At 44.1% G+C, this 25843-nt stretch overlaps 2 protein-coding genes across 3 annotated transcripts; one reads left to right on the plus strand and one right to left on the minus strand.

The window, feature by feature from the left end:
• Positions 1–2894: 2894 nt before the first annotated feature.
• On the minus strand, positions 2895–19197 carry PPP1R10 (protein phosphatase 1 regulatory subunit 10). The gene is made up of 19 exons (XM_054569014.1): positions 18602–19197; positions 12489–12603; positions 11747–11833; positions 11451–11586; positions 10967–11018; positions 8726–8803; positions 8425–8598; positions 8161–8266; positions 7951–8063; positions 7370–7470; positions 6977–7124; positions 6741–6899; positions 6393–6639; positions 6161–6224; positions 5856–6050; positions 5618–5693; positions 5279–5392; positions 4508–5134; positions 2895–4045 (listed from the first exon to the last, which is right to left on the minus strand). The coding sequence occupies exons 2-19, from the start codon at positions 12593–12595 to the stop codon at positions 3936–3938; spliced, it is 2694 nt and encodes an 897-aa protein (XP_054424989.1). The 5' UTR covers positions 12596–12603; positions 18602–19197; the 3' UTR covers positions 2895–3935.
• Positions 19198–19927: 730 nt separating this feature from the next.
• On the plus strand, positions 19928–25627 carry MRPS18B (mitochondrial ribosomal protein S18B). 2 transcript variants are annotated; one of them, XM_054569015.1, is made up of 7 exons: positions 19930–20058; positions 21271–21379; positions 21472–21569; positions 21693–21761; positions 23263–23329; positions 24446–24505; positions 25064–25627. In XM_054569015.1, the coding sequence occupies exons 1-7, from the start codon at positions 19981–19983 to the stop codon at positions 25327–25329; spliced, it is 747 nt and encodes a 248-aa protein (XP_054424990.1). In that variant the 5' UTR covers positions 19930–19980; the 3' UTR covers positions 25330–25627. The 2 variants fall into 2 exon arrangements, with proteins under 2 accessions (XP_054424991.1, XP_054424990.1); XM_054569016.1 differs by lacking the exon at positions 21693–21761 and having other exon boundaries at positions 19928–20058.
• The last annotated feature ends 216 nt before the right edge of the window (positions 25628–25843 follow it).

Below are 25843 nucleotides of genomic sequence, written 5' to 3' on the forward strand. Positions count from 1 at the left end.
CTAGTCAGGGGGACTCTGTTCCTGGAATGATAGCCAGGTTACCTCACTCCAGTGTCCTGGACATTCTTCCTAACCTGTAGAATGTGGACAAGAGGACCTAAGCCCTAGAGGGGTGTGAGGGCCAGGGTGGGACTGTTTCAGGAGCTCTCAAGGCATTTTATGGAAAACTTGTAGGTGTTCCGATTGACGCCTGAAAGCTAGGGACAGTCCTGTGGCCACACAGGACTCCGAGACCTGGGAATGGAAGAAATTGCCTCAGAGTTTTAGACAAAGGCAAGGAAAGAAGGGATGTCACCTCTACATGGTGTGATGTAGGAGAGACTTCTTGAAAGAAGTATTCAAACCAAGGCCTGAGGAAAGTAAATCAATCAGATGAGTGGGAAAAAAGAGCCTTCAGGGAAGGCAACCGAATATGTGACGGTCCAGAAGCTGCAAAGACACTTGAAACCTATTTAATGTTATTAATGTCACCCAATAAATTCAATTAAAAAGTTAAAAAAAAAAAAAGCTGGGAAGACCTTGACATAAACAAAGAACATTGTTTGAGCTGGGGTCAGGACACATGGGACCTTATAAAAAGGAATTGGGATGTGGTCCTTGGAACAATGGATGGCCATTGGTGGTGGTCACACAGTAGCACAAATTGATCTGGTTTTCATTTGTACAATATTGCCCTATCTACTGGGTGGAGAACAGTGGGTGGAGCAGACAGGAGAGGAGATGCCAGAAGTTAGATATTGCCTTAGACAGGAAATAGCCTTCTGCTAAGAAAGGTAAGAAAATAATATAGATTCAGGTGTTTTCAGGTGAAGGACTGAGGCCCACCTCAGGAGTTTTGGTGCCAGAGAATCAGGAATAGTTAGGAAGTTTGCCCAGCAACAGTGAATGTTGAGTTAGTACAGTACTAATAATTTGTACTGGGCCAAGATAATAGGATTTTGTAATTTCTTAAAATTGATTTTAGAGGGAGAGACAGAGAAGGAAACATCACTTTGTTGTGCCACTTATTTAAGCATTCATTGGTTGCTTCTTGTATGTGCCCTGACTGGACATTGAACTTCCAACCTTGGCAAATGAGGACAATGTTACCTGAGCAGGGCGAATTTTGTTAATTTTTCATCATTAGATTCCCCAGGAACAGGAATAAGAGAAATATAATGATGATGACTCAGAATTGGAGATGAAATTGATGCACCCAGGGAAAGGCTGACAGATATTTGAAGTTGAATGGGTATTTGGGAGAGGGGGCATGGAAGCAGAAAGGAAGAACAAACCAACCTAAATGGAAGAGAAGTGCCTACAGGGCCTGATGGAAAAATAAATGGGCCAATGGGTTTGGTGAAATGGGTGAGATGCTCAGCCTCCCTCTACCTGAACCCCCCTATCAGAGGAAAATTTTTTAAGTAACAGGTTAGTTACTGTGGATTTCCATGGAGGATTTGAAAGAAAAATGACTAATTTTTAAATTAGAAAAAAAAAATCTTTAAGCTCTATTTCAGATTTCTTGCCCTGATGCTCCACTGGTTGGGCATCATCCTGCAGAGTGAAAGGTTGCAGATTCAGCTCCCCATCAGGGCACATGCGTAGGTCCATGGTCAGGTCAGGTCATGTACAAGAGGCAACCAGTTGATGTTTCTCCCCGCCTTCTCCATTCTAATAAATATATTTAAAGGTTCTCTTGTGGCCTCTTGCAGGAGATAGAGGGAAGAAGGTGAAAAGCAAGCAATAGACCAGAAGGAAAGAGATACAAGTTAAAGAATGACCTACTGGGTTGACATATTTCTTTTCTCACTTTTTAACTTCCTTGATATTTGACTTCTCACTTTGGCCTTTGGATTACGCCCTTTCAGATCCTCTCCTAAGTGCACAGAGCCACAGTAGGCTGACTGCCTGACCCTCACTCCTGAGACTGGGCAAAAGGAGAAATCTGCCCCACCTGCATTACTAGATGTAAATAAGGCCTGTTAAATTTAGGAAGTTGTTGCCCTCATGAGGCCTGTCTTGGAAATAACAGCCAAGAAACTTGTAGGGCAGTAACTTGTTCTCCAGATCAGCACCAGTCAGGGAGCTTCTGAGACATGCAAAATCTCAGGATCCATTCCAGACCTACTGAATCAGAAACCTTGCTGTCTCCCACCCCCAATCTGTCTTTTAACAGGCACCTCAGATGTTCTGACGAACGTTAAAAGGTTGAAACCATTATTCTCTTTCTTCCAAAATGTAGTATTATTCTAATTCCTAGTTTCAAGAATAGCAGATTTAAGTAACATCCTATTTAAAGCGAATCCTATTCCTTCAATGTTCTGGTCTCCAAAACCTCCTGTCTTCCCAGGAATCTTATTCCATCAGCTAGGCCCTCCATTTAATACCTATCCATAGCAACTAGAAATAATCTGTATCCTACATTTCTTTGCAACAGGTCTATTTTCCTCTAGCTCTGATGCCACTTTTTGGGGAAGAGCAGTCTACACTTTTCCCTTCCCTTACTTCTTTCTTTACTGGAACTGCTTTGAAGACACTACTCTTGGATTCCCCCTTCCTCCACCCTCAAAATCCTGCCCTGAGCAATTCCATGGGGCTGGCAGGTCCAACCACAACTGCTGTGCCCACACTGCCTTGCAGCTCCAGCACTGAGCTCTGCATTCAAGGCCCCATTTATTGCCCAAAGAATGCTGGTCCTGGGGTTTACTGTGCCTGTAAGGTTTTCGATTCAGAGTATTCCACTTCAGCAGTCTTTCACTTAGTATCATCTCTATGACATGAAGGTAGAACTTGTTAGCTCCATTCAAAGGACTGCAACACATTCCACCAAGGTTTATATTAAAGAGCTGATAATGGCTGGTTTTTGTTTCGTTTTTAACGAGTCCAAACACACCAAGGGTTAAATAAGCTGCTTCTCTTTCCACTGTTTATTATTAATGTACAAAATATACAAAACCAAAAGAAAAAATACTCATCCTCAAATCCATTGTGGCTCTAACACAAGACCCTGCACAAAACCCAACCAATCCACTGTTTTCATAGAAAACAACTGATGCCGAGATAGGTGAGGGAGAGGGCTGCGTAAGGACCAGTTGTGTTGTTCAATGCACCCAGGAAGGCGCTTGGCGGGGATTCAGAAGTGACCTCACTCCAACAAAGTCTCAGGTGAGGATAGGAAGCGTGTTAACTCCCAAGGCGGTGCATGTAGTGTGACTGTTGGGCCCAGCGTGCCAGGTTTCAGTTCATGAAAAGCTGGTCTCACGGAAGTGTTTAGGTTCCAGAACAAGCTAATATATGCAGGGTGGACTAACACCACCAGCCAAAACCTTCTTTGGATGCAAATATTAATTCTCCATCATTGAACCCAGCAGACCCACAATGCAGACTCCATGTTCACAGGTTGCAAAGTCTTACTTGAGAAAGGACTCAGAATGCGTCCAGCCTGTGTTGGGAGGGAGGAGTAGGGAGCTCTTTCAGTGCAGTGGGATATCCAATACCCCTTTTTACTATCTCCCCACCCCAATGAACTTGGCTTGCATGACTTCATAAGTGTAACTGATCCCACATGAGAGCTCTGTGCATGGGGAGGACTCAAAGTAGGAGAGTACACGTGTTCTCCAGGATAACCAACTTGGGTTCTCAGACATTAAAGGTAATACTGGGAAGGGGCTTGAGGCTACAAGGCGAATCTCCTCACAAAGTGAAGTCAACTGGGTCTCCTTTTGAGCAGTCAGGATACAGAATGCGTCCAGTTTCTCCTCCCCAGACTGGAGGAGAGCGTGTACATCAATCAATGCGCACCAGTGATCAGAAAACCCCCACGAACACGAGTGGGACTGAGGAGGCCTGCTCCTCCTCAGCTGGGGAAAGGAAAAACGGGCCTCACAGAAGCCATAACAGGGTGGAGAAGCAAGGCTAGAGCCCATGGGGGTGTGGGGAGGGCAGGCAGGTTTCTAGGGCAGGGGGGGCCCATTGACCCCCGGGTGGTAGAAGGCACAGCTGTTCTCATAGCGGCAGTTGCCCTTCATCATGAAGTGTCGGCAAACAGGGCGGTTTGACATGTCTGGAAAAGAAGGGAGATGGTTAGATAGGTCAATGCCACCCTCACCCACTTCCACGTCCATGGCTCCATGGCATCCTGAGACCTTTCAGAGACAGAGCCTTGGGGATTTGGGGGAAGGACATAGGGTAGGAATAGCTATGCATGCTAGGCACAGGCGACCTCATGTTCTGCCTGGCATACAGCATACCTGGGGTAGTGACACTCCCAGAATCTTTTTTTTTTTTTTTTAAAGACTTTTTAGATAAGAGGGAAGGGAGGGAGAGAGAGACATCAATGTGTAGTTGCCTCTCATGTGCCCCCCACATGAGACCTGGCCTGCAATCCAGGCATGTGCCCTGACTGGGAATTGAACCATCAACCCTTTGGTTTGTAGGCCAGTGCTCAATCCACTGAGCCACATCAACCAGGGCTCAGAATCTTGAATGAAACAAAAGCCACATAGGGAGCAGGGACCATCCTCACCTCCTCCATGGCTGTGGCCTCCATCATGCCCTCGGTGGCCCCCTCCTCCGTGGCCAGGGCCATCATGGCCGCGGTGCTCATGAGGTGGTAGCCCTCGATGGTCATGGCCCCGGTGACCAGGGACATCATGAAGCCGGTGGCCATGGGGTCCCCCATGTCCAGGACCTTCATGGGGGCGATGTCCACCATTTCCACCCATGCTCCCGCCAGGTCCTTCATGAGGACGATGACCACTGCCACTGCCCATGCCACCACCAGGGCCTTCATGGGGACGATGTCCTCCACCCATGCTACTGCTAGGGCCTTCATGGGGACGGTGCCCACCACCTCCAACCACACCCCCACCAGGGCCCCCTCGTCCATTTGGGGGTCCTCCTCCGGAACGACCTCCTCTGGCCCCCCGAAATGGCGGAGGAGGGGGAGGAGGAGGAGGTTCATTTCCTCCTCGGCCTCCACGACCTCTATGGTATGGTCCAGGACCAGGTCCTGGACCTCCCCGCATCGGGCCACCCCTCATGGGGTCACCAGGGCCATCCCAGAAGGGATCACCCCCCCGGGGAGGGGGTGGGGGACCCAGGAGGCGTGGACCCACTGGCCCACCAGGACCCCCAGGGCCTCCATGGGGACCTGTTAGGAAAAAAAGGGAGAGACACAATGTCAGCTGCCTGTTATATAATCAGGAACTCCTCCCTCCCAGCCCACACCACCTTCTACCTTTTGGTCCATGCTATACCATCACCAGACCCATTCCAACTATCACTCACCACCTACCTGGCATAGGTCCCCCAGGGCCTGAGGGGAAGTGCTGCATTCCCTTGGGGCCCCCTGGGCCTCCTTGTGGAAAACCATTGGCTAGTGGACCAGGGCCTAAGAGTCCATGAGGCACTGTTAAGGCAAAAAGGTGTCAGATAGTCAGAAAGAGGATTCTAGAAGAGTGACATGACATCTCCCTTAGGTGTGCCCAGCTGATGCTCCAAGACCAACCTGGCAGAGCAACGTTCTCTGGTCTAGTCTTCCCTTTCAATGTCTGGCACTGAGTGGGAATACTTCTGTTTCCCCAACCCTACTGCAGGCTTCCTCCCCCAGGCCTGGGCTCGCCCTGGTAATTACCCAGCATCTGCTTGATCTTGTCTGAGTAATCTGGCTGCTTCAGCAGTTCCTCTGAGGGATGACTATTTGGGCTACCCTGCGAGGCAAGATCAATAGAGATCAGCATCAAAAGAGAGCAGTAGTCCTCACCAGCAGAAAGAGAGCGCCAAAAGAGGAGGCACGTGGGAAGATGGGGAGGACAGGGGTAAAGAGAAGGGGTGTTCCAGACAAAGTGGAAAAGAAGAAGGAGGGCTCATACCATGATGGAGGTGAGGATCTCCTGGACATTGATGCCTCCTCCTCCAGGACCCTGGGGGCTCTTCCCAGCACCCATGCTTCCCATAAGATTGGCCAGAACAGGAGGCAACTTAGAGCCACCTGCCCCGTCAGGTGAGCCACTGGCCTCCCCAGGCTCCAGAGTCTCAGCATATGGGGTCTCATCCATGGAACATTCCTGAAAGCAGAATAGAACAATGAGGGCTAACTGCAGAATAGAGAGAAAAGCTCCGTAAAAGCTGAATTAACCTCAATCACAACCCCCATCACCACATCACACTCACTCACCTCATCTAGGGGGATGAGCTTTGGGGGTATAGGTTCATAGGACTCAGGATCAGGCTCATGAGGGCTAGCAGTAATGCCACGGGTGAAGCAAAAAAAGAATAATAGTCAAATTATTTATTCAGGCCCTGGAATTTATTCTTAACCCCCACCCTCTTCTTAATCACCCCAGAGCATACTCCCTTCAGGAGCCCATGTGCTCAATACCCCAGCGCACGAACCCCATACTGCTTACCTTTCCTTGTTCAGGAAAAGCTCCTGAAGGATTCCTTTCTCCCGCTCAGCCTGGATGTATCGCTCCTGGCTGCTGCTTCCAGGGGTCACAAGTGGGGAGGGCAGAACCAGGGGCCGGGGGCATACCCACGGCACCTTCTCCTCCATGTTGTCATGGCTCAGACGCCGGGCCGTCTCAAATGCATGTCGGTCTGACAGTATCTCTCGCTTAGCTGCCTCGCCAAAATCCTTGATCTTATTCACATTTACTATTGGCAGGGAAGAAAAAAGCAAGAGGGCAAGTAAGTATGACCACGTCCTTTTTAAACGGTCTATACCCACCTATTATATAGAAAACTTGACTTCTAACCTCGTTCAGTTTCATCTAGTTCAAAATAGAAATATTCTCGCAGTTTGCCCTCCTCAGGCCATGTCACAGTTTTCCGCTTTCTGCCTTTCCGGGTCAGCTGGCTGGCATCACCAGGACACTCTGCTGGCTTTGCATCCAGAGCTCCTGGCTCCAAAGAGACTATAAGCAGGAGAGGTTTCAGACCCAGGCCCTTCCTCTTAGAAAACCCCCAAATCTGTACCACTTTCTAGACTTACCTGTATCCAGGAGCTCTGGGACTTCCACAGGTGGAACTGGGGTCCCTGGACGGTCTATGTCCATAGCCTCAGAAGGAGGTGCTGGCTCTGGGGAAGAAGATTTGGCTGTGCTTGGTTCTGTGCTTGTTTTCCCTTCAAATGGGCTTGGCTATTGTGAAAAAAAAAAAAGTTAATGAGCTGACTGGAAAGCCAAGGTCAAGGCAAGGCAATTAGTTCACAGTTCTAGGCAGGATACCCCAATGGTTCATGTAAATGAAGATCTACATCAAATGCTGCCCACCACCAACATCTGAGACAAACAAACTCTTCTCGCCCTCCTGACTCCAAGCTGCTGAGTCCTTCCTTCGACTCTATCTTTACCTGTCACTGACACCTGCTACCCAGGACCCATACCTTGGCGGCTGTAGGCGACAGCACCTTCTTCTTCTTCTTAATTTTGATGCCTGGAACAGGTGCTGAATTAAGTGCATCCAGGAATCCCAGGCCCTCCATAGCTAAAAATGGAAAAAGTATAAATGGAATCATCATACCTACTTCACAATCCTATTCCTATAAAGTCTGGGCAGAAAAATGGGTCATTGGAGAACCTGCCTCAACTTGGGACACAATAAGCTCAAGGTGACCAGCAAGCATATGCACAAGAAATTCATGACATAATTCTCTTTCTATTAAAGGTGTGGAAGCCGTGGCTTTGGGTATAAATTAGAGCTCAGGTAGTAGACAAAGCTAGCTCTGTCAGCATGACAAATTCCTGCCAGCTGATAGTGCCCCTAACCAGTCACTGCAGAGCATACCTCCCACCTCATCTCTAAAGTTACTCCTAAGAACTCTTGTGAAAGGAAAGTTTCAGAAGTGCAAAAACTAAAGGACACCAAGAAATCAAAGGAAAACATTAGAGAGAAGGAACACTCCCTACATTCATTCTGATGAAGAGTTTGCTCCCAATTCAATACATTCCCCGACTTTGGACTCACGCTGTGGCGGGATGATCTTCACTTTGATCTCTTTGGTAGCATTGGGTGTTGTGTTGAGAGGCTTGTACTTCTTCTCTGCATGGGGTGCAGTGTCTCCTGGGGAGGCTGCAGAACTGTCAGAAGAGGAACTGTCAAGAACAATGCCCACTCGAGTCTTTTTTCTCTGTCCTCAGACCCAGCCCATTCAGAAGCCCAGCACACAATCCTTACCTCTGACGCTTGAGGGGGATGGGCTTAAGGTTGTACTTGTCAGAAACCACTACCGCACTGGCATTCTTCTTCACAGGCACCAAAGATGGGGTCTCCAGCTCTAATCCTGGGGAAGAGCCATAGTGTGGGGTTGAACTCACAGCCCACCCTCTTAGCTTTTCCTCTGAGTTCATCTGGCCTTGCATAACCCCCAGAGCTTCACCCACTAGTCTTCTCTCTTTCACACATCATTATGCAGCAACCCCGGGCATCTGACAGCCTCACCAGTGGAGCGGAACTTGGCATGGCTGGGTGCTGTGGTCCTAAGAGACTTGGGCTTCTCCTTCTTCTTCTCTGGGGCCTCCTCAGCCCGAGGCTCAGCCCTCACCTCAGTGAAAGGCCTCTCAGGAGGGGTGCTTCGACTCTTTCCCTCTTCTTTACGTTTTTTCTTATCTTTCTCTGTTGTGGGAAAACAAAGTAGAAAAAGATTTTATTTAGACAAAGGGGAAGACTGCCAGGCAGAGGTGAAGCAGGCTGAGGACACTGAAGGCCACATCTCAGTGGGATAAATGACTTCAGAGCTTACCAGCAGGCTGAGTACTACTCTGGGAGCGGATGACAGCCATCCAGTCGCTTACAAGGACTGAGGCCAATTTCCGGAGCTCTGTAGGTAACAGAAAGGGGAAATGCCTAAGTAACTTAAAATATTATTCCTCCAGTGACAAATATTACAGAGTATGTTGTAAAAACTACATTAGTGCTTCATATATACAGGGATGGGCAAAAGTAGGTTTACAGTTGTGAATGCATGGTATACAGTTTAGTCTTATATTACTTATTACTATATTATTTATTTGTATTATTTGTAAACTTGCTTTTTCCCATCTCTGTGTATCTCGTGGAATTTTAACAACAACCTGAAGATTTTTAATCTCCCTTCACAGGCACAGAAGCAGAGATTAGAGTCAAAAACTAGAAAGTAGCACAGTGACTCCAATACCTATGTTCTTCCCCTTCTGTTAAGAGAACAGAAACTAAAATCAGGAGAAAAGTAGGCAGAGTTCAAGTATCTGAAGGGCTACTAGATTTAAAAATAAACACCATTATTCTGTGTTGTCCTAAAGGCAACAAGGGAAAGTTTCAAGGAAGTGATTTAAATCCATCTTACAAAAGACTTTTAGGCAAAATTTTTTTCTAGAATGCCGTTAGTGATAATGGCTTTTTAATTAGGTACAGCATGGGTGAAAAAAGATCGTAAAAACAGACTAATTTAGGGTTGTGGTTTATCTAAAGAAAAAAAGAGATCAGAGAATTTTAAAATAGAGAACAGAATTTTTTTTGTAAATATATGAAAAATGTACCTTTGTAGCTTTTTCCTTTTGTATTTGGCAAGTAACATCTCTTATCTATGGCATTTCTCTTCTTGCCAACACTTTCACTTACAGACTCATTTATGAATGAGATTGCCATATAACATTAAAACCTAACTTTTCAAAACAGTCACATAACTGGCAATTTCTGTAGCCAAGGCAAGATGAATCCCAATGCATACCCAATGGAGGAATACCCTAAAATCTTTTTGGAGCAACTGATACTATGGTCCAATGAGACTTCTCTATAGTCAATAAATAGTGAACAAATTTCATTATCCAAAGGAAGTACAGAATAATAATTAAATCTACATTCAAGGAAGGCAGCACAATTGAGCCAGCTGGAAAACAGGGGACAGTATCCCTGAGAGTGAAGAAACAAAAGATGGCCAATAACTTATGAGGCTCTTCTGGGATATATGTAAATTATTAAACTACAAATTATTAAAGATACTCTGAGATGTCACAAAAATAGTGAAGTGCTCTATATCTAAAGGGGCCTAAAAATTGGGAATTAATACAACTAAAAGAACGAAAAATTATGGAATGTTTTTTACCTAAATAATACTATGAGTTAAACCCTTTACCTGAGAAAGGGTTCCCAGTGTTTTCTGTAACTACAGGAATTTTAGATAGGCTGACCCAGGCCTAGATGCTCCCTCCACACCAAATGGCCAAAGTTTCTTTTCAAAAAGGCTTAGTACACTATTCTCTTTAGACAAAAAGCAAACCTCAACTCTGACCAGGGGATCAAGCTCTGCTAGAATACTGCTCACATGTGAGATACTAGGGTCTTATATTCCTGACTTATGCAGTGGATGTAAAGTCTTTGAGTATTTAAGCCTTGGACACAAATTCTCTTCTTCTCTAAAGAAAAGGCTGTGACTTTATGGAGCCAGGTTCTATCTTCAACCCAGAATTGTATGGCCTTTGCCAGGAGCTCCAAAACCCTTTGTCTCAGAAAGACTCTGTTGCTATGAAGCTATGATATAATCCAGGAGTTGGGATTCTGCCCATTCCCTACAGGAAGATGTTTATTGGCAAAACTATATCTATTGTTAGGAAAATAGTCACTGAATGTCCCAGAGTATGCTATATTTATATAGAAGAACAGAAGTCAAGGATGATGAGACACTCTACGATGACACTTTTCTCCCCTAAAGAATTTTAAGTGTATGACTTTTATACCATGAGATCTTAAGAATCAGCTTCTAGTTAAAGTATGGTACTTTATCTTACACTTAATAATAGAGAAATGAACGAATCCCATTTAAAACTGAGACCAGGAGAGAGGGAACAGATTAGAGGAATGAAATTTCTAAAAGAAAGAGAAAAGCAAGGTGCAGTAAAAAGAGAAAGGAAGAAAGGTACAGTCCAAGGAAGGGGACAGACATGAAGGGAATTAAGAAGTGGAAGTAATGGAGGAAGGCCCAGACAGAGGAAGGACTGGCCCCTACCTTCATCCTCACTTGACTTGCTCAGTTGCTTCACCAGTTTAGCTGTGTTGTTCTATGAGAGATAGGGAGCAGCAGAAAGGTAAATGCCAGGAGGACACTAAGCCCACTCAGAGCTAATAACCCCCTAAACTAACAATCTCTCCATAGTCCCTTAACAGTGACTAACGCTGATATTGAATTTACCTTTTACAAAACCTTTATGGGCATAGTCTTACTTAATCTTTACAATAATCCAATTAGGTAGGTACAATTACTCCCATTTTATAGATGAAAAAAACTGAGGGTCAGATATATGGAGTACCCCAAACCACACACCTATTAAAGGAGATATATTTGAACCAAGTATTCTGATTCCAAATTCCTATTTTTCCTACCATTCTACCTCACAGGCCTAAGATCACAGCCACATCAGAGTCAGTTTAAGTTTTTCATCTGTCAGGCTAAACCAAAAAAGACACACTGGAGTGGTAAAAACCAAAGGTACCTGCTTGAGATGGTCCACGGTGAGTGGCAGGTGCTGCAAGGTCAGTAGAATTTGCTGCAACAGGGGAATGTTGTTGGTTGTCTTTGAATATGTCAACCAATTATTAAGAAGCTTGTAGCCACCAACGTCAATAAACCTGTAAGCAGGTAGGAGAAGAATCTAATGCCCTTCCTGAGTTTTGGAAGGACAACATCCCGTATTCCTAGTTCCCCATCAAAAACCCAAGAATCCCATGCCTCACCTCCCTCACCTTCTAACTACATCTTCCCACTTCAGCCACTCAGATCCCCACTTACTTGACCAATATTTCTGGTGACCGGGTCTGCAGGAGAATGTTCAAGTAAGTGCATCGACTCACCATCTTTCGTGCTTCCTTCATCAAACTGTAGGAGAGGATTGGGTTAGGAATGGAGCAGCCAGAGAGCACCGCTTCTTCCAGTAGCAGAACCTCTAATCTGTGAGACTGTCTGAAGATTCCTGATAACTTGGGACTTTGTTACAAAGTGGCAGAGTCACATGGGCCTCTAGGAGGATGGGATGGATCCAGAGTAAAATAAAAACCCAGGGCAGGATGGAAGACAACTGAGGAGACAGAGTCTCTGATCTGGGGGTGAGCATCACTGCTTCCCTAACACACAGGACACATCTGATTCTGCTTGCAGGTGAAGAATCCTATCCCTCAAAAATCAGCAAATTAGTAGTTTGTTCAGGACTGGCTTAGCCATTTGCTTGGCCTGGGAAATTTGATACTTGAAGGAAAATGACAGTTTGGGGATCTGAAATGTGACCCAAAACAGAACCAAGAATTCTGTCACCTGGTTCCCTGCTTCCTTCCTTCCAAAGGGTGACAAATATCTAATTCCATTATAGCCAGGAACCAAGGGATCGCCTTTTCCTATCACTTACTCTAAAATTATTGGATTTCAATCCTATCCCACTGACTTTTCCTTTCCTCTCCAAGAACATTCAGTCCTGTCTGCCTTAATTACAACATACAATATCCTCTATTCGCAATGAATCCAAAAAAGGAAGACTCACCTGAAGATCTTGGAAATTCCGTCCACATTCTTGACTTCCCCATCTCGGTTAAGGAAGCTATCCAGGCCCTTGAGAAGCTCTTTGGGATCTATGGGACCCGAACCCATGATCGAGGCTTCCAAGAAAGGACAAAACAAATCCACAGAATAAATGGGTGGCAAGGACAGTGCCAGTATACTCTCTAATAAATTCCATTTCTATGTTTGACAAAACATAGTGACTAATTATTCAATTTACATTCAACCACACTTACCATTTTCAAGGTAAAAATCAACACAGACCATTGTCAGCACTGAGAAAATAGCCCTGGCAAGTTAGGCATGGTGCTACCAGAGGATGAAATGGGAAAACAATCAGTTGGCAGACTAGGGGAAGCCACCTCTCTCCCCTTCCCAGAACTTCATTAGCTAGTATTAGAGCTAAGATTGACATTCCTGTAACAAAATGCTCAATTCTTCAAGGGATTTTTGCTTAATGTTCGGTTCTTGTCTCTCCTTGGTTGCTAGTAAATCTGGTTTGAAAAAAAACTGACTTGGTAAGAACTGGGCCAATCTTGTGTGTTGGGCTAAATGTCTTCTCAGATTTATTCCTTTTTACTATGGCTCACTAAGAGTCATAATCACAAGTGGCAGGATATGTACTGCTTGCAATAATAGACAATCAATTCAAGTGATAAGTAATAAAAAAATAAAACTTGAAAACAGAACCTTTCCCCAGGGGAGGTATGGGTAGCTCCCAGAAATGGAGACATATGGATGTGAAGGAAATCAAGCAGGTTCGCCTTAGCCTTAAATAGAATGTCACTCATTAACCAAACACAATTTCAAAGTTAAAAGCATGACTGGTTTGTGATTTCAGAAGGAAACATGCAAATCCAACCCCCTATTACCTCCCCACCCAAAATCACATCACTATCCAAGATCCCAAAAAAAGGCCTGAAATTGGAAACTATGGAGCCAAAAAGAATGGAATAAAAGTAGACACTAGAAAAATGCCTTTAAATTTTAAGTAGCTACTTTAGATCAGGTTAGAAAAGGAGTTAATTAAAAGTTAAATTATTTTTATGGGACAGAAAAGTGTGAAGCAATTTCTAGGCCAGAAACCAAGTTCCAGAGAGGAAATTGAGAATTGGTATGTTCAGATTGGTATTTTTGTCCACAATGCCTCGAATAACCTCTGAGAACCGAAAAAGAAAGCTACCTCAGTAATATTAACATTTGGGAAATCAGGTTAACACTGAGTAGGAAGGAGGCAAGGAGAAAACCACCTCATGCACCCTGCTTCTAGTAGTTAACAGACATGATCCCAGCAGAAATGTGGAAAAATCAGGATATTACAAAGATGACTACATTTTGTGCAGAAACGAGAACAGTTTTCTTATAAGGTAGTTCTCAGAGGAAAAACAATTTTCAACCTTTTCAGTCCTCCCAACAAAGAAGGTCAATAAATTTCTAAATGCAAAGGTCCTAACAACCTAAACAAGAAAAGGTAGAAGCAGGGAGGAGGTTGGTCCTTAAGATCATAAACTGTGGGCTGAATACAGGGAGAGGAAATGACCTAAGAAATGCCGAGAAGTGAGCAAATCAGTGTTAATTGTGCTGTGACTGCTGCCATGGGACCTCCACAAGTACAGGCAGAACCTGAAGTGAAAGGAAAAAACATTGAAGTAGAACACCAGATAAGATTAGAAATGTACAGGCCAAATCCACTAAACTGTGGTTATTCTTATGGAGACACAGGGTTAAAGGAATTTTTCCCATGTTGTAAAATATCTACGTAATATATAGACATAAAGAAATATATAGATATAATAAAGAGATAGAAATCAGGTTTCCCATCTATTGGAGATTGTAAAAGCAATGAGTGTTTCCAAATATATATCAGGAACCAAGATACACACAATTTGACAAAACACCTTCAATTAAACTAACATTACTTCAAACCAGTCCCCCTGAAACACAACTGATCCCACTGATTCAAAGCCAGAGTTGCATATACATCACCTTGAAGAACTCCCTTTTACATATCCCATTATCAGCTATGCGACCAGGAATGCTACTCCTACTTCCTTCAGAAACTCAAAAAGTATCATCAGAGCTCAAATGTTCCTTCACATAAGAGGGTGGGAGACGAAAGATCAAGTAGTATAAAACTAAATTGTCTAGTGCCTTCTGCTGGAAACAAGACCTAGGAACTTCTTCATTCTCATTTATAACAAGCAAGAATAGTTAAGTCAAGAGAAACTAGGAGACATGCAGAAGAAATGTTACTCAATTTCCATTGTTTTTTTCCTATTACATTTTGGAAATAATATTAAAACTAAATTTTGTCTCACAAGCACCAATCTTGTGATTAAAAGGTGAGTTTTCTTATTATAGCTTTCCTACAGGAAGATTAGCTTTCACTTATTTAAAATTTAAGGACCCCAAGTGTCTGACAACCTAATTTCCTTCTTTTAAAGTCAATACATTGAAAGAAATTCCAAGGCTCTCAAGTGGAAAGGAACAAAGCCTAAATTCCTGGCTCAGGCCTACAGTAGAAAAGGCAAATGAGCTGACCAGGGAGGAAGAGCAGTGACCAAATGTCATAACATTGCCAATGGAGCCTGCAATGAAAGTTTAAGGAAGATTTCTGGAACCAAAAATAATCCAGGGCATGATATACTTTAGTTTTCTTGAAGGCAGTACAGAAGGGGCGGGAGGTGGGGCAGGGCAGGGAACCAGGCCCTGGCCTATCTCCACCTTCTATGCTGTTTTCCTTAGAGGATGTTGCTGGCAGGAACAAGCACTACCAACATAAGACACTAGAGAGTTTTCTACTGTTCTTACCAGAGGTAAAATTTAAAAGTCCTTAAGTGACATTGACTTCTGCCTACAAAATGAATTTTACGTAAGGGTTATTCATTTAAATAGGGTGAAAAATATTTAGTTTAGCTAAAGTTATTCCATACCCATCACCAATGAAACAGAACTGGATTGGGTTCAGGACAAAAATTCTGTGCAAGTCAGAGCCCTTTTTAAAACAATCCCAACACTCTTCTGACAAAGGAGGAGCCTAAGTTTACCTTAACTTAGAGGATTTAGCACTTCTGGAAATGAAAATACTTTGTACCTAACCTCTTACATCCCCCTTCCTTTCTTCAGTGTTTGAGGCATTGCCTAGCTTGACTGAACAGTGGACTGCATTATGTATCTCAGGTGATTCCCAAGGTTATAGCTTTCTTCTAAGTATTAAACCCCTATCGCTCAGTCATTTTGAAAACCTGATACATGAGCTCCCGAAAAGCTTATTTGTGAAATCACTACCCCCATCCCATCCCAACAGGGAAGGATCCCAGAATAGAACTCTGGCCACAAACTACAAAGATCAGTTTCTCCGGATGGATTAAGTTTCCCTAGAAGACTTTGTTTCCCATCTCTCATGTTAATGAAGATTTTCTTTATTAATCCCCTGCCCACTAGAGATCAGGAACCCCAGTGGGCAGAATGTTCAGCTCCCAAGGAAGGTATGCTGCAGAGGCACATGGCAAACTGCTTAAAAAAACAAACAACAAAAAAAAACTTGTGGTCAATAGACATGAGGAAGAGTCCCTCCCATCCAATCCAGAAGCTTAATAATTTGAGAATTCATACACAATAGAAAATTGGCCCCGAAGTCTCACCCAACTCACCACATGGCATTTGTACAAAATGGCTTTCCAAATCTGCCTAGGACCTCCATGCTTCAATGCAGGACTTAAAAAAAAGTAAAGTATATGGATAATCCGATAAAGATTTGACTTTCAAAAAGTTGGAGGAAGAAAGGGACAGGGCACGAAATACCACACTCAGATAAGGGCATGGCTTTCCAACATGCACCAATTACTACAGCACTGCCAGTTGAAAAATGAAGACATTACTCTCCCATTGTTTAAGGAATTTCTGAGGGAAAAAGAAATTCAAAAAGATGGCTCTTGGGGAAAAAAGCGAAATGAAAGTTGTGAAATGTAATACCAGAAAGGTTTTGCTTACCAGAAACTGTAGCTTGATCCCCCCTGCCTTGAGTTTACAACTGCCGCCTCCTTTCCTAAGATTCACTTCTCATCCCAGTACCAAAGTACAGGAGCTAAGCAATTGGAGAGTGTGACACAGCACGGAATACAGTTTATCCCAAAACTCAAGTGGGAATAAGGGTGATTGAGAAGAAATTCCTCAAGTACCCACTCTTCTCAGATTCTCATTGTACAAAGCAACCAAATGCAGGAGGCCCAAGGAATGGTTACTGAGCAAAAACGGCATATTTCAGTGTTATTAGGCCCCATTTGTCTCGTTACGTCCACAAGCCCTTGTGTCTTCTCTGATATGCCCAAACACACATATATACATACATACAAGCTCACACACACCTCCCCCAAAAGGCTCCCAGTATTAAGAGTTTAACTGGTTTTCTACCCGTGGCAACTGAAATGGGGAAAACTTCCAAGCAGTTGCGATGAGTGAAAGGTGAAAATAAAAGCGTCAGGCTCTCACTGTAAAAAAACAAAAAACAAAAAAACTAGTTGCCCGACGAGATGAACAGCTTTAAGACCTAATTTCTATCAGCTTTTTTCCCTTTTAAGATAAAGGCTATTAAAGATAACACCCTGAAGAAATTAAGGAAGATGTCTTTCCTGGCTGCGTGCACAGGGAGTTCAGAAAGCATTTGCTCAGGGGTGGAGTTTCAGAGGGTGGAGAAAGAAAGAGGATTACATCACCTTTCAATGAAGCTCCTCCCCCTTGACCAAGTTTGTAGGGCGGCCCTAGGCTCTGGATGGTAAAAAGGGAAAACAACAAAGAAGCAGGGACGCCATTTTGTAATGGAGAAGAAAATTTTAAAAAGCTATTGCAGCTCTGCCGGTAGCTGGTTACAGTAAAAAAAAAAAAAAAAAAAAAAAAAAAATCGGGGGGAGGAGGGAATAAACAACAACAAACCAGTCCCACGTCCTGAAGTCTTTGGCCTATTTTTGAGTAAGAGCATTGTGAAAATACAAGTAATTAAAATATTAAAAGTAACAATTTTCTGCGGGGAAGAATTTAACTTCTAGTTGAGGTTCGACCTACGACCGACCACCCCCATCCTGCATACAAAGGGAAAGGGGGGGATCTGGACCCCTCTCAACAAATAGGGCTGAGGTAGGACAAGAGAAAAATGGGAGACACAACCTGCAACACCGCTTGGAAGACAAAAGGACTAGGAAAGTCGCCATATTGAAGCAGGGAAGAAAAAAATCCTTTTTAACGACACAACCTCTTAAAAATCTAGCATTCAATTGTACTAAATGGCTTTTTAAATGATACTCCTGAATTTCACATTTCCCAACCTTTCCACCCTCTAACTGTAGTCTCATCAGAAAGTACCAAAATGTTAAGTTGCTTTTAAATATCTTATGCAACCTGCAACAATTACAAAACATTTACGTCCCCAACTATCATATTGTATGTACTGGCACTAAAATTATATTGTCCTGAATTGTCTTGCAATCTTTATTCCTAGATTGCCACCTATTTTAACCACACAAATATACCCCAAGCATATTACATTAAAATTGAGAGGATTTACCATCTTAAGTCATAGCCAGCTAATATTTCTCTGCACATCTCCTTACCCTGCAATCTTTATGTACAGATTGCTTATTAATCTGGCAAATTGATAGGCGCCCTGCTTGTCTCACACACAAAGAAGTGGGACTTCTGGGCCACAAGATCCACCGTCTTTTGTATGTGAGCTCATTAACCCTTTTGAAGACTGCTGCTTAGGGAGGAAGGTAACCATCCCTCCTTATTAAAAGCAAACAGCGCTTTGGCAGTCTGGAAATTGGCTGGATTACGAAGGGTTAACCAAAGTTCTCACTTGCTGGCCCTCCCTCCACCCTCTCCTTGCCTGCAGCAGGGCAGGTTAGAGGTAGGTGGTAGGGGAGAGAACTAGACTGTTTAGAACCAAAGGCCCTTTTTAATGGAGATTAAGTGACCGATTTGGTCCTTTCTCCAGTTCTCCATTTTGTTCTATGGTCTCATTTCTTCCTCTCATTTTTGGTTTCACAAAGGGAAAGGTTGATTTCTTGTTGCAAGGCTCGTTTTTGAAAATTCGACACTTACTATCCAATTTTTTTGCGACGTCAGCACCTCGGGCTCAGGGGGGAGGGGGTTAAAATTTTGGAGAAAAAAAAATTAAACCACCAACCAGGACCCAAAACTCTTATTTGGGGGGCCTCATTGGATCAAAAAGTCTCTTAAAAAAACAAAGGCCAACTCAGTATTCATTCCCCCCCCACCCAACTCCATTCAGGGAGGGGGGGTCGTAGAAAAAAATCTGAGTGGATTCAAAAAAGTAAACGCTGGATAAGTGAATTTGGGTGGGTTTGGATGGGTTTGATTATTTTTGAAGTTATGTGGTGACAGTCCTTCGGCCACAGATCTCAAGTCCCAAGCAGCGTGGGCTGGTGGGGTGGGCAAGATAGGTGGGAAGGGGCAGAAGACACAAGTGGTTGGGCTGGTGGCTGCTGTTTTCCCTTTCCCCCCGCTCAGGATCCTTTCAAGGGTTTAGATGTTGCTGCCTCTTGTTTCTTTTTTCCTCGTGGCTGATCTTCCTCCGAGAAAATTCAAACCTAGGATTAAAAGAACACGAGAAAAAGATATAATCAGCATGGATAACTTTTAAACACCCCGAATTATCACTTTTGTTGTCCCACACAGCTCAATGTCCAACCCCGAACTTTTTATAAGTTGTGGCTCTCAAATAAATCAATGCCAAACCCATTTACAACTCCAACGCTTTCTAGTATTTTAACCTCTAACCGACAAACTACCGGAACTTACCTCTAAACGAACCCGACAATGGCGGCTGTCCGCTCGGGCGGTGTCTTTTATACCAGGACACCACCCAACGCGCCCAAACATGCTAGCGCGTTTCCCTGTCGCGAGACATTGTGCGCGAGGCGTAAATTCATTGGCCAACACGAAACACAACTCACTAGCTGATTGGCTATCCTTCTTTCGCCTTTGCTCAGCCCACTCTCCCCGCCACCTTCGGCGCCTTTTTCCACCTTCTTCCTGGAGAGGAGGCGCGTGCGCGTAACCGGAGAGCCTAGTACCGCCCCTTCCTCTGCCTCTACCACTTCCGCCCTCGAAAACCTAGCTTACCCTGGGTTGGTTGAACAGGGCCGGCGCATGCGTACTGCGGGAATTAGGGTAAAAATCTCCTTCAAAATTGCTTAAAAGGCAAACTCAAAGTATAAGATCTAAGAGTCATAGTGACTGGTTCATTAAAAACTTAATTTTGAGGCCGAATTCCACTGTGACGCAGTTGAAATTGGATTTTTCCTGAGGGCCCTCCCCCTTTCTCGCTTCCGTCCTGACGCGACGCAAGTACGTGGCTGCCTGCCGCAAACAAGCTTGTCCTTGGCCCTGCCCAAGTCAGTTTCCGGGAGCATGCGCAGTCGCCTTCTTGAGCATTCCTGTTTTGGGCGTACGTCAAGATGGCGGCCTCCGTGTTGAATATGCTGCTGAGGCACCCTTCTAGGCTTTCGTCCTTCAGGGGTGTCTGCGGAGTTCAGGTAACTCCTTGGAGCACGTTTTGTATAGCCACTACTTAGTTATACTTTCTCTAGGTCTCGCTCCACTTCTAGGAATCCGGGAGCAGAGACTTTCCCAAGTGCTTATGCCTCCGCTGCTGAGGCAACATTTTGCTCCCACCACGTCCCTCTTCCCCTCACCCTCCTTAAGTCTCCGTGCCGGATTTTAAAATCCCGCGCTGGGGGCAAAGACCCAGGTTTAGATTTTATTATCTTCCCCAGTTACTATCATGGGTAAATAACTAGGTGAGTGATGCTCCCCACCCCACCCCGTCATGCACAACAAATTTATCTATACAGTGGTGTCTAAATCTGTGATGCCCTGGAAAGTCCTTGGGTTCAGGGTCACTAACTTCTACTGGGAGAGTGTCCCCCAGTAAAGCAAGGATACATGCTCGACTTAGTGACCAGTTTCTCAGCTTTCCATCTCACTAAATTAGTTTATTGTCAGAGTATACATGAAAATTTAACTCATGTTCTTTGGATTTAAGTTTTTTGGATTGAGGTTTCCCTCCAGCCTCATGTACTCACCATCCCGGAGGTTCCTAGTAAGGCAGGGCAGGGTCTTGGTGGGGCAGGGGGAGATAGGAAGGCTTGCCCAGCTGCCACTCCCTAAAGTGGAACTGAAGTACGGTGGAGTGAAGAAGGGCTCACTGTGGAATTAATGACAGACCTGGTAGTTTGAAAGCTAGCGTTAGGACTCAGGTTTGTTCTTCCCTATGGAATGTTGACCTTCAACTTCTTATAATGCTGAGGAACTCTGATTCTGAATTGGATTGAATTGGAGACTACCTGTCCAATGCACCCGCTTCGTCCCACACATCTTACTGCCAAGGAGCTAAACATCCTCACTTTTCCTTTCTTCACCCTTTTCCCTCCACTAGACTCAGTTCATCCCAAAAAGCATGAATACCTTGTATGTGCCCAGTTTTAAGTCTTCACAAATAAGATCGCCTCTCAGTCACCTGTCCTAGTTTTCCTCCAACATCGGTTTCCTTCAGAATCCAGATGGAGGTATGATGAGTGGTTGATGATGTCAGTTTAACCCCAACAAATACGCCAGCTTCCATATATGTTCCTTCTGTATTCCATTGACACAGTGGGCATGCATTCCTCCCCTTCCTGAAGTGTCAGCAGCAAAACAATCAGGTTCCTTCTTCGAATTCATTTTTTAATTTTCACCTTTTTTTATAGGTCCCCCTCCAGGCTCTTTGCACCCAAGTACCCTTTGAGGAAGATTCTTTGCCTCCAGTGCCCATTTCCCCTTATAAGAATGAACCCTGGAAGTATCTGGACTCAGAAGGTACCTATAGGAGAAAGGAGGGCCATGTGGTGTCTGAAGTAAATATACAGAGACACATCCTCCACCCTAACTTGTGTGGTCTTTCATTTCAGAATACAGGTCCCGCTATGGTTCTCGTCCCATCTGGACTGACTATCGTCGCAACCACAAAGGTGGAATACCCCCACAGTGGACTCGAAAGACATGTATCGTGAGTTTCTGAGAGCATGGAGGGGATATGAAGTAGAGGTAGAGACCGTAAGTGGCAGTGGCAGCAGCACTTTTTCTGACGAGGCTTGGAACATTATTACCTGCCAATTTCTTCTCTCTGCAGCGTAAAAATAAAGTTGCTGGGAATCCCTGCCCTATCTGCCGGGATCACAAGCTGCACATCGACTTTAGGGTAAGGAGAATCTTTTCTCCAGAATGAAGATTTGGAGCCTTTTTGCAGTTCTAAGGAGATTGTCCCACTCTTCTTCAGATCCCAGCACCCCTACACTCCATTTTGCACTGACTTCCTGGCACTACAAAAACATTCTCTGTAGTCTTTTGTGCTGCACTGTGGATTGTAGTAAAAAGTTTCATCCTTTACCTATGATATTGACAGTCTAAATGGGCAGGCAAAAAAAATGCCCATTTCAAATTGGAGAGCAACGCCCAAAAGTTTGTTTTTATCCATCACAGTTATTTTTTATTTATTTTAGAGAAGGGGAGGGAGAAAGAAGAGAAACATCAATGTGTGGTTGTCTCCAGCATGCCCCCTGCTGGGGACCTGGCCTACAACCCAGCCATGTACCCTGACTGGGAATCAAACCAGTGACCCTTTGGTTCACAGGCCAGCACTCAGTCCACTGAGCCACACCAGCCAGGGCTCCATCACAATTATTAGCAAGTTGATTGGACTAATTTTTTTCCGAGATTTTCTCTCCTTGTCATGTTCACGTTTGGTGTCACCTGAGACTTGCACCTAAAGGGCAGAAATATGAAGCATGGTATAGAGACTAGTTACTTTTGTTAAAAGCCTTCAATTGTGAGAAGGATAACGAGTTCAAAAACTTTATTAAAAATGATAATGGGAAAATGCTTTTCTGAGCTTGCAGTGAAATAGATGAGAAGCTGAATGTCTGGTCATCAGGGAAGTTGGAGGGTATTTGTCTTATAAGTCAGCAGAGGAGAGTGTGTCTGTTCTCAGGCCCCTACTGACACAAGTTGTAAAGGAATCCAACAGGTAACTTCTCAATTTCAACTGTGTACAATTGGTTAATAAAAAGGTATTGTAAACAGTTTTATACAATTTATAATCACGTAACAAGGGAGAGAGGAAAATTACAAATTTAATAGTATGGATAATTCTGCCTGCCATTCCAGCTCCACAAGTGTACCTGCTCATTCCTTGGGTCTCACTTCCTGTGTTTAACTTGATACGTAGTCTCATGTGTATGTAATTAACCTCATATCTTCTATGTAATTAACTTTAAAACTGATCTGTATACATTATGTACAGCATGCTATTTATATGCTATACTCATTCATATATACACAGTACAACATACACTGTGTCCTGGGTGATTTCAGGGGTTGCCAGCTGACTCCCCGAGTTTTTGCATGAGGGCTGATTGTAGAACCTAACCCCTGGAGAAGAGAATTCTGTATGAGTCTCAGTGACAGAGTGAAGGATGTGCATGTGAAATGGTTGAAAGGCTAGGAAAGGGGACGTGTTTGCTGGAGTTTTCACAAATGTATGTAATAAAGGGATAGGGTTAAAACGGACATGAAGGAGGGCAGCATCTGGAGCAACATGGAAGGATTGAGGTCACCTGTGTGAATCTGTAGGGATTGTGCACTTTGCGTCTTTAAAGGTTTTTCTCCTGTCCCCCACTCCTTTCTCCACCATTTCCCCACAGAATGTGAAGCTCTTGGAACAGTTTGTCTGCACCCACACGGGTATCATCTTCCATGCACCATACACAGGTTAGCCCATCATCCATGTCCCCACCAGAATACCTTTTCCTGGGAGCACTTCTCTCTATTCAGTCAGACAATAGGTATTTGGTGGCTTCTACCACAGCATAAAAAGTGTGATTGAACCTTTTGGAAATCTTAGCTTAATGGGGATATTCACATGCTAAAACAGTTACACGTGAACAAAAAAATGTAGGCAAGTGTCAATTGTAGCTCTTGAAAGATAAATGATGGGGATTATTTTCTTTCTTTTGCACTCTTCACTTTTACAAAAGCGTTTCTCATTAATTAACCATTCTGTGAATTCTTTTTTTTCTCTTTTTTTATTGTTCAAATACATTTGTCTCCATTTTCCCACCACCATGTAAATTCTTTTATACTGTTGACAATTGTTAGATTTCCCAGATTTGGAATTTTATGTTTAACAACTCAAGATTACATCTATTCCCTAATTATAGCCACAGGCTAAATCTGGCTCACTGCTGTGTCCATTTGTCTTTATAGTGGCTACAGCTGCTTCCAGAGTACAGTGGCAGAGTTGAGTAGCTGAGACAAAGACTCTAGGACCTGCAACATGTAAAATATATGGCCCTATACAGAAAAATGTTGCCATTGCCTGCTAAAGCAAGATAAATTTGCAAACAATAATTTGAATTTAACAGTTTTGGGGGTGGCAGCATGATTAATGGAGTTGGTTTGTCAGGGAATTTTAAAGAGTAGTTTTAAACTTCTATCGGGTTGTAAAAAACTGAAGAGACTATTTTGCTACTCTCAGATTGTCTTCCTGTGACCTGAAATCCTTTCTTACTGAATTTTTCTCTGTGGACTGTCCTACCCAATTAAGCACACTTGCCCTTCAAATTGTTTTCTGTTCTCTGTTTTGGAGCCTTTTCCAGTGAATGGCTTCTCTATAGTAGCTAGACCCTCTTTAACTTTTCATTCTGGCTCTCAGAGAGGAGGGATTTTTTCCTTTGGGCATATGGGGAAACAGGCTTGAGAGAGGGGATCAGGAGAATGGGGAGCCAGGTCTTCCAAATCCAGCCCTCTCTCACCATGTAGAAGAGGTTTGTATTCTTTACTTACTGTGCTTTATAGAATAAGAGTTACCTTTCTTTGTTCCTGCAGGAGTCTGTATGAAGCAACACAAGAAGTTGACTCAGGCCATCCAGAAAGCCAGGGATCATGGTGAGTGTGAGAAGGGTCCTAGAGAAGTTTTGTTAGACATCAAGAAGGTGGTTTAGGGCTGGAAGATAGATAGAAATGCTCCTACCTATCTGAGAAGTTAGCACACAACATATTCTTCCTGAGAATCTCTTCTTTCATTGCTCCACAGTGCCTAATTCCCTCTCCTCAGTGTTACCTTGTTGTTGTTCCTCCTCTTTCCTCTTATTTAATAACTATCAGTCCCTATGACATAGCTACATCATAGGAGGATTTTTATATAAATTTCTGGCCCTGGGTTCCATATCTTTGTACAAATTAGAGAAAGTTACCTTTTTTTATTAGGGCAGATGCAGCTTCATAGTCCTAGTGCAGGGCTTCACAGCTTGGTAGGCAAGAGCCTAAATAGTATGTGAGCCCCCACTTGCCCCCTTGGCCAGTTGGACTTTGTGCAGTAGACAACATGCATAAATGTACTTAGTGGTTGTGACTGGTTCCCTCCTCTTATTTTCCTTCTGTCTCTTAATCTGAACTACCTCACCTTGCTTCCTCCCTTCACTCTATCTTTTGTTAATTTTCTAGGTCTCCTCAGTTACCATATTCCCCAGGTTGAACCTCGGGACCTTGACTACAGTAACTCTCATGGAGCTGTGAGTGCTACTCGACCAGCCCCCACTCTGGTTTCAGGTGATCCCTGGTACCCATGGTACAGCTGGAAGCAGCCACCAGAAAGAGAGCTGTCCCGCCTTCGTCGATTGTATCAAGGCCATCTCCAAAAAGAGAGTGGCCCCCCACCTGAGTCAATACCTGAGGTGCCGCTCACAACACATTCCCAGAGTTCTCTGTAGGAGCTGTAGACTGGGAAGGGTGCAGAGGGATTGGGAGATAACGCCTAGGAAAACATGATGGGATTCACCCTGAAGAATTTCATCTATTTTGTGGCCAATAGCAAGTCTAGGGTCAGTGAAAGGAAATGATTGTTGTTGAAGGGGATGACTACATCTCGGGTTGAGGGAGGGCAGTACAGATGTATGTGAGAAACCCTGATCCCCATGTAGTGTAAATAGATGGGTTCAGCCTTCTGTTGCTGTTTCAGACATGCCACCTTGGCTTTTCCACAATAAAGCTTTGTCTTCTGTCTCTGGACTGAGTCTTGAAGGAATGGATGCTGCTATGGGGAGAGGAATGGTCAGGCTGGAGCCAGTCCAACCAGTGACTCTCGAGAGGTCCCCTGGAATAAGCAGTTGTGCCATTCTGTATTGATCACTTTGTGGGGACCCCGTGCCTGAGGCAGTGTTCCATGGTCCGCTGCGCCGGCTGGTCACCAGGTCTAATGGGTTGGAGAAGAAGCAATTAGGCCGA

The sequence above is a fragment of the Pteronotus mesoamericanus genome, unplaced genomic scaffold (genome assembly GCF_021234165.1).
Source record: "Pteronotus mesoamericanus isolate MK-2021 breed Mesoamerican mustached bat unplaced genomic scaffold, CSHL_Meso_final contig_20, whole genome shotgun sequence".
NCBI lineage: Eukaryota > Metazoa > Chordata > Mammalia > Chiroptera > Mormoopidae > Pteronotus > Pteronotus mesoamericanus.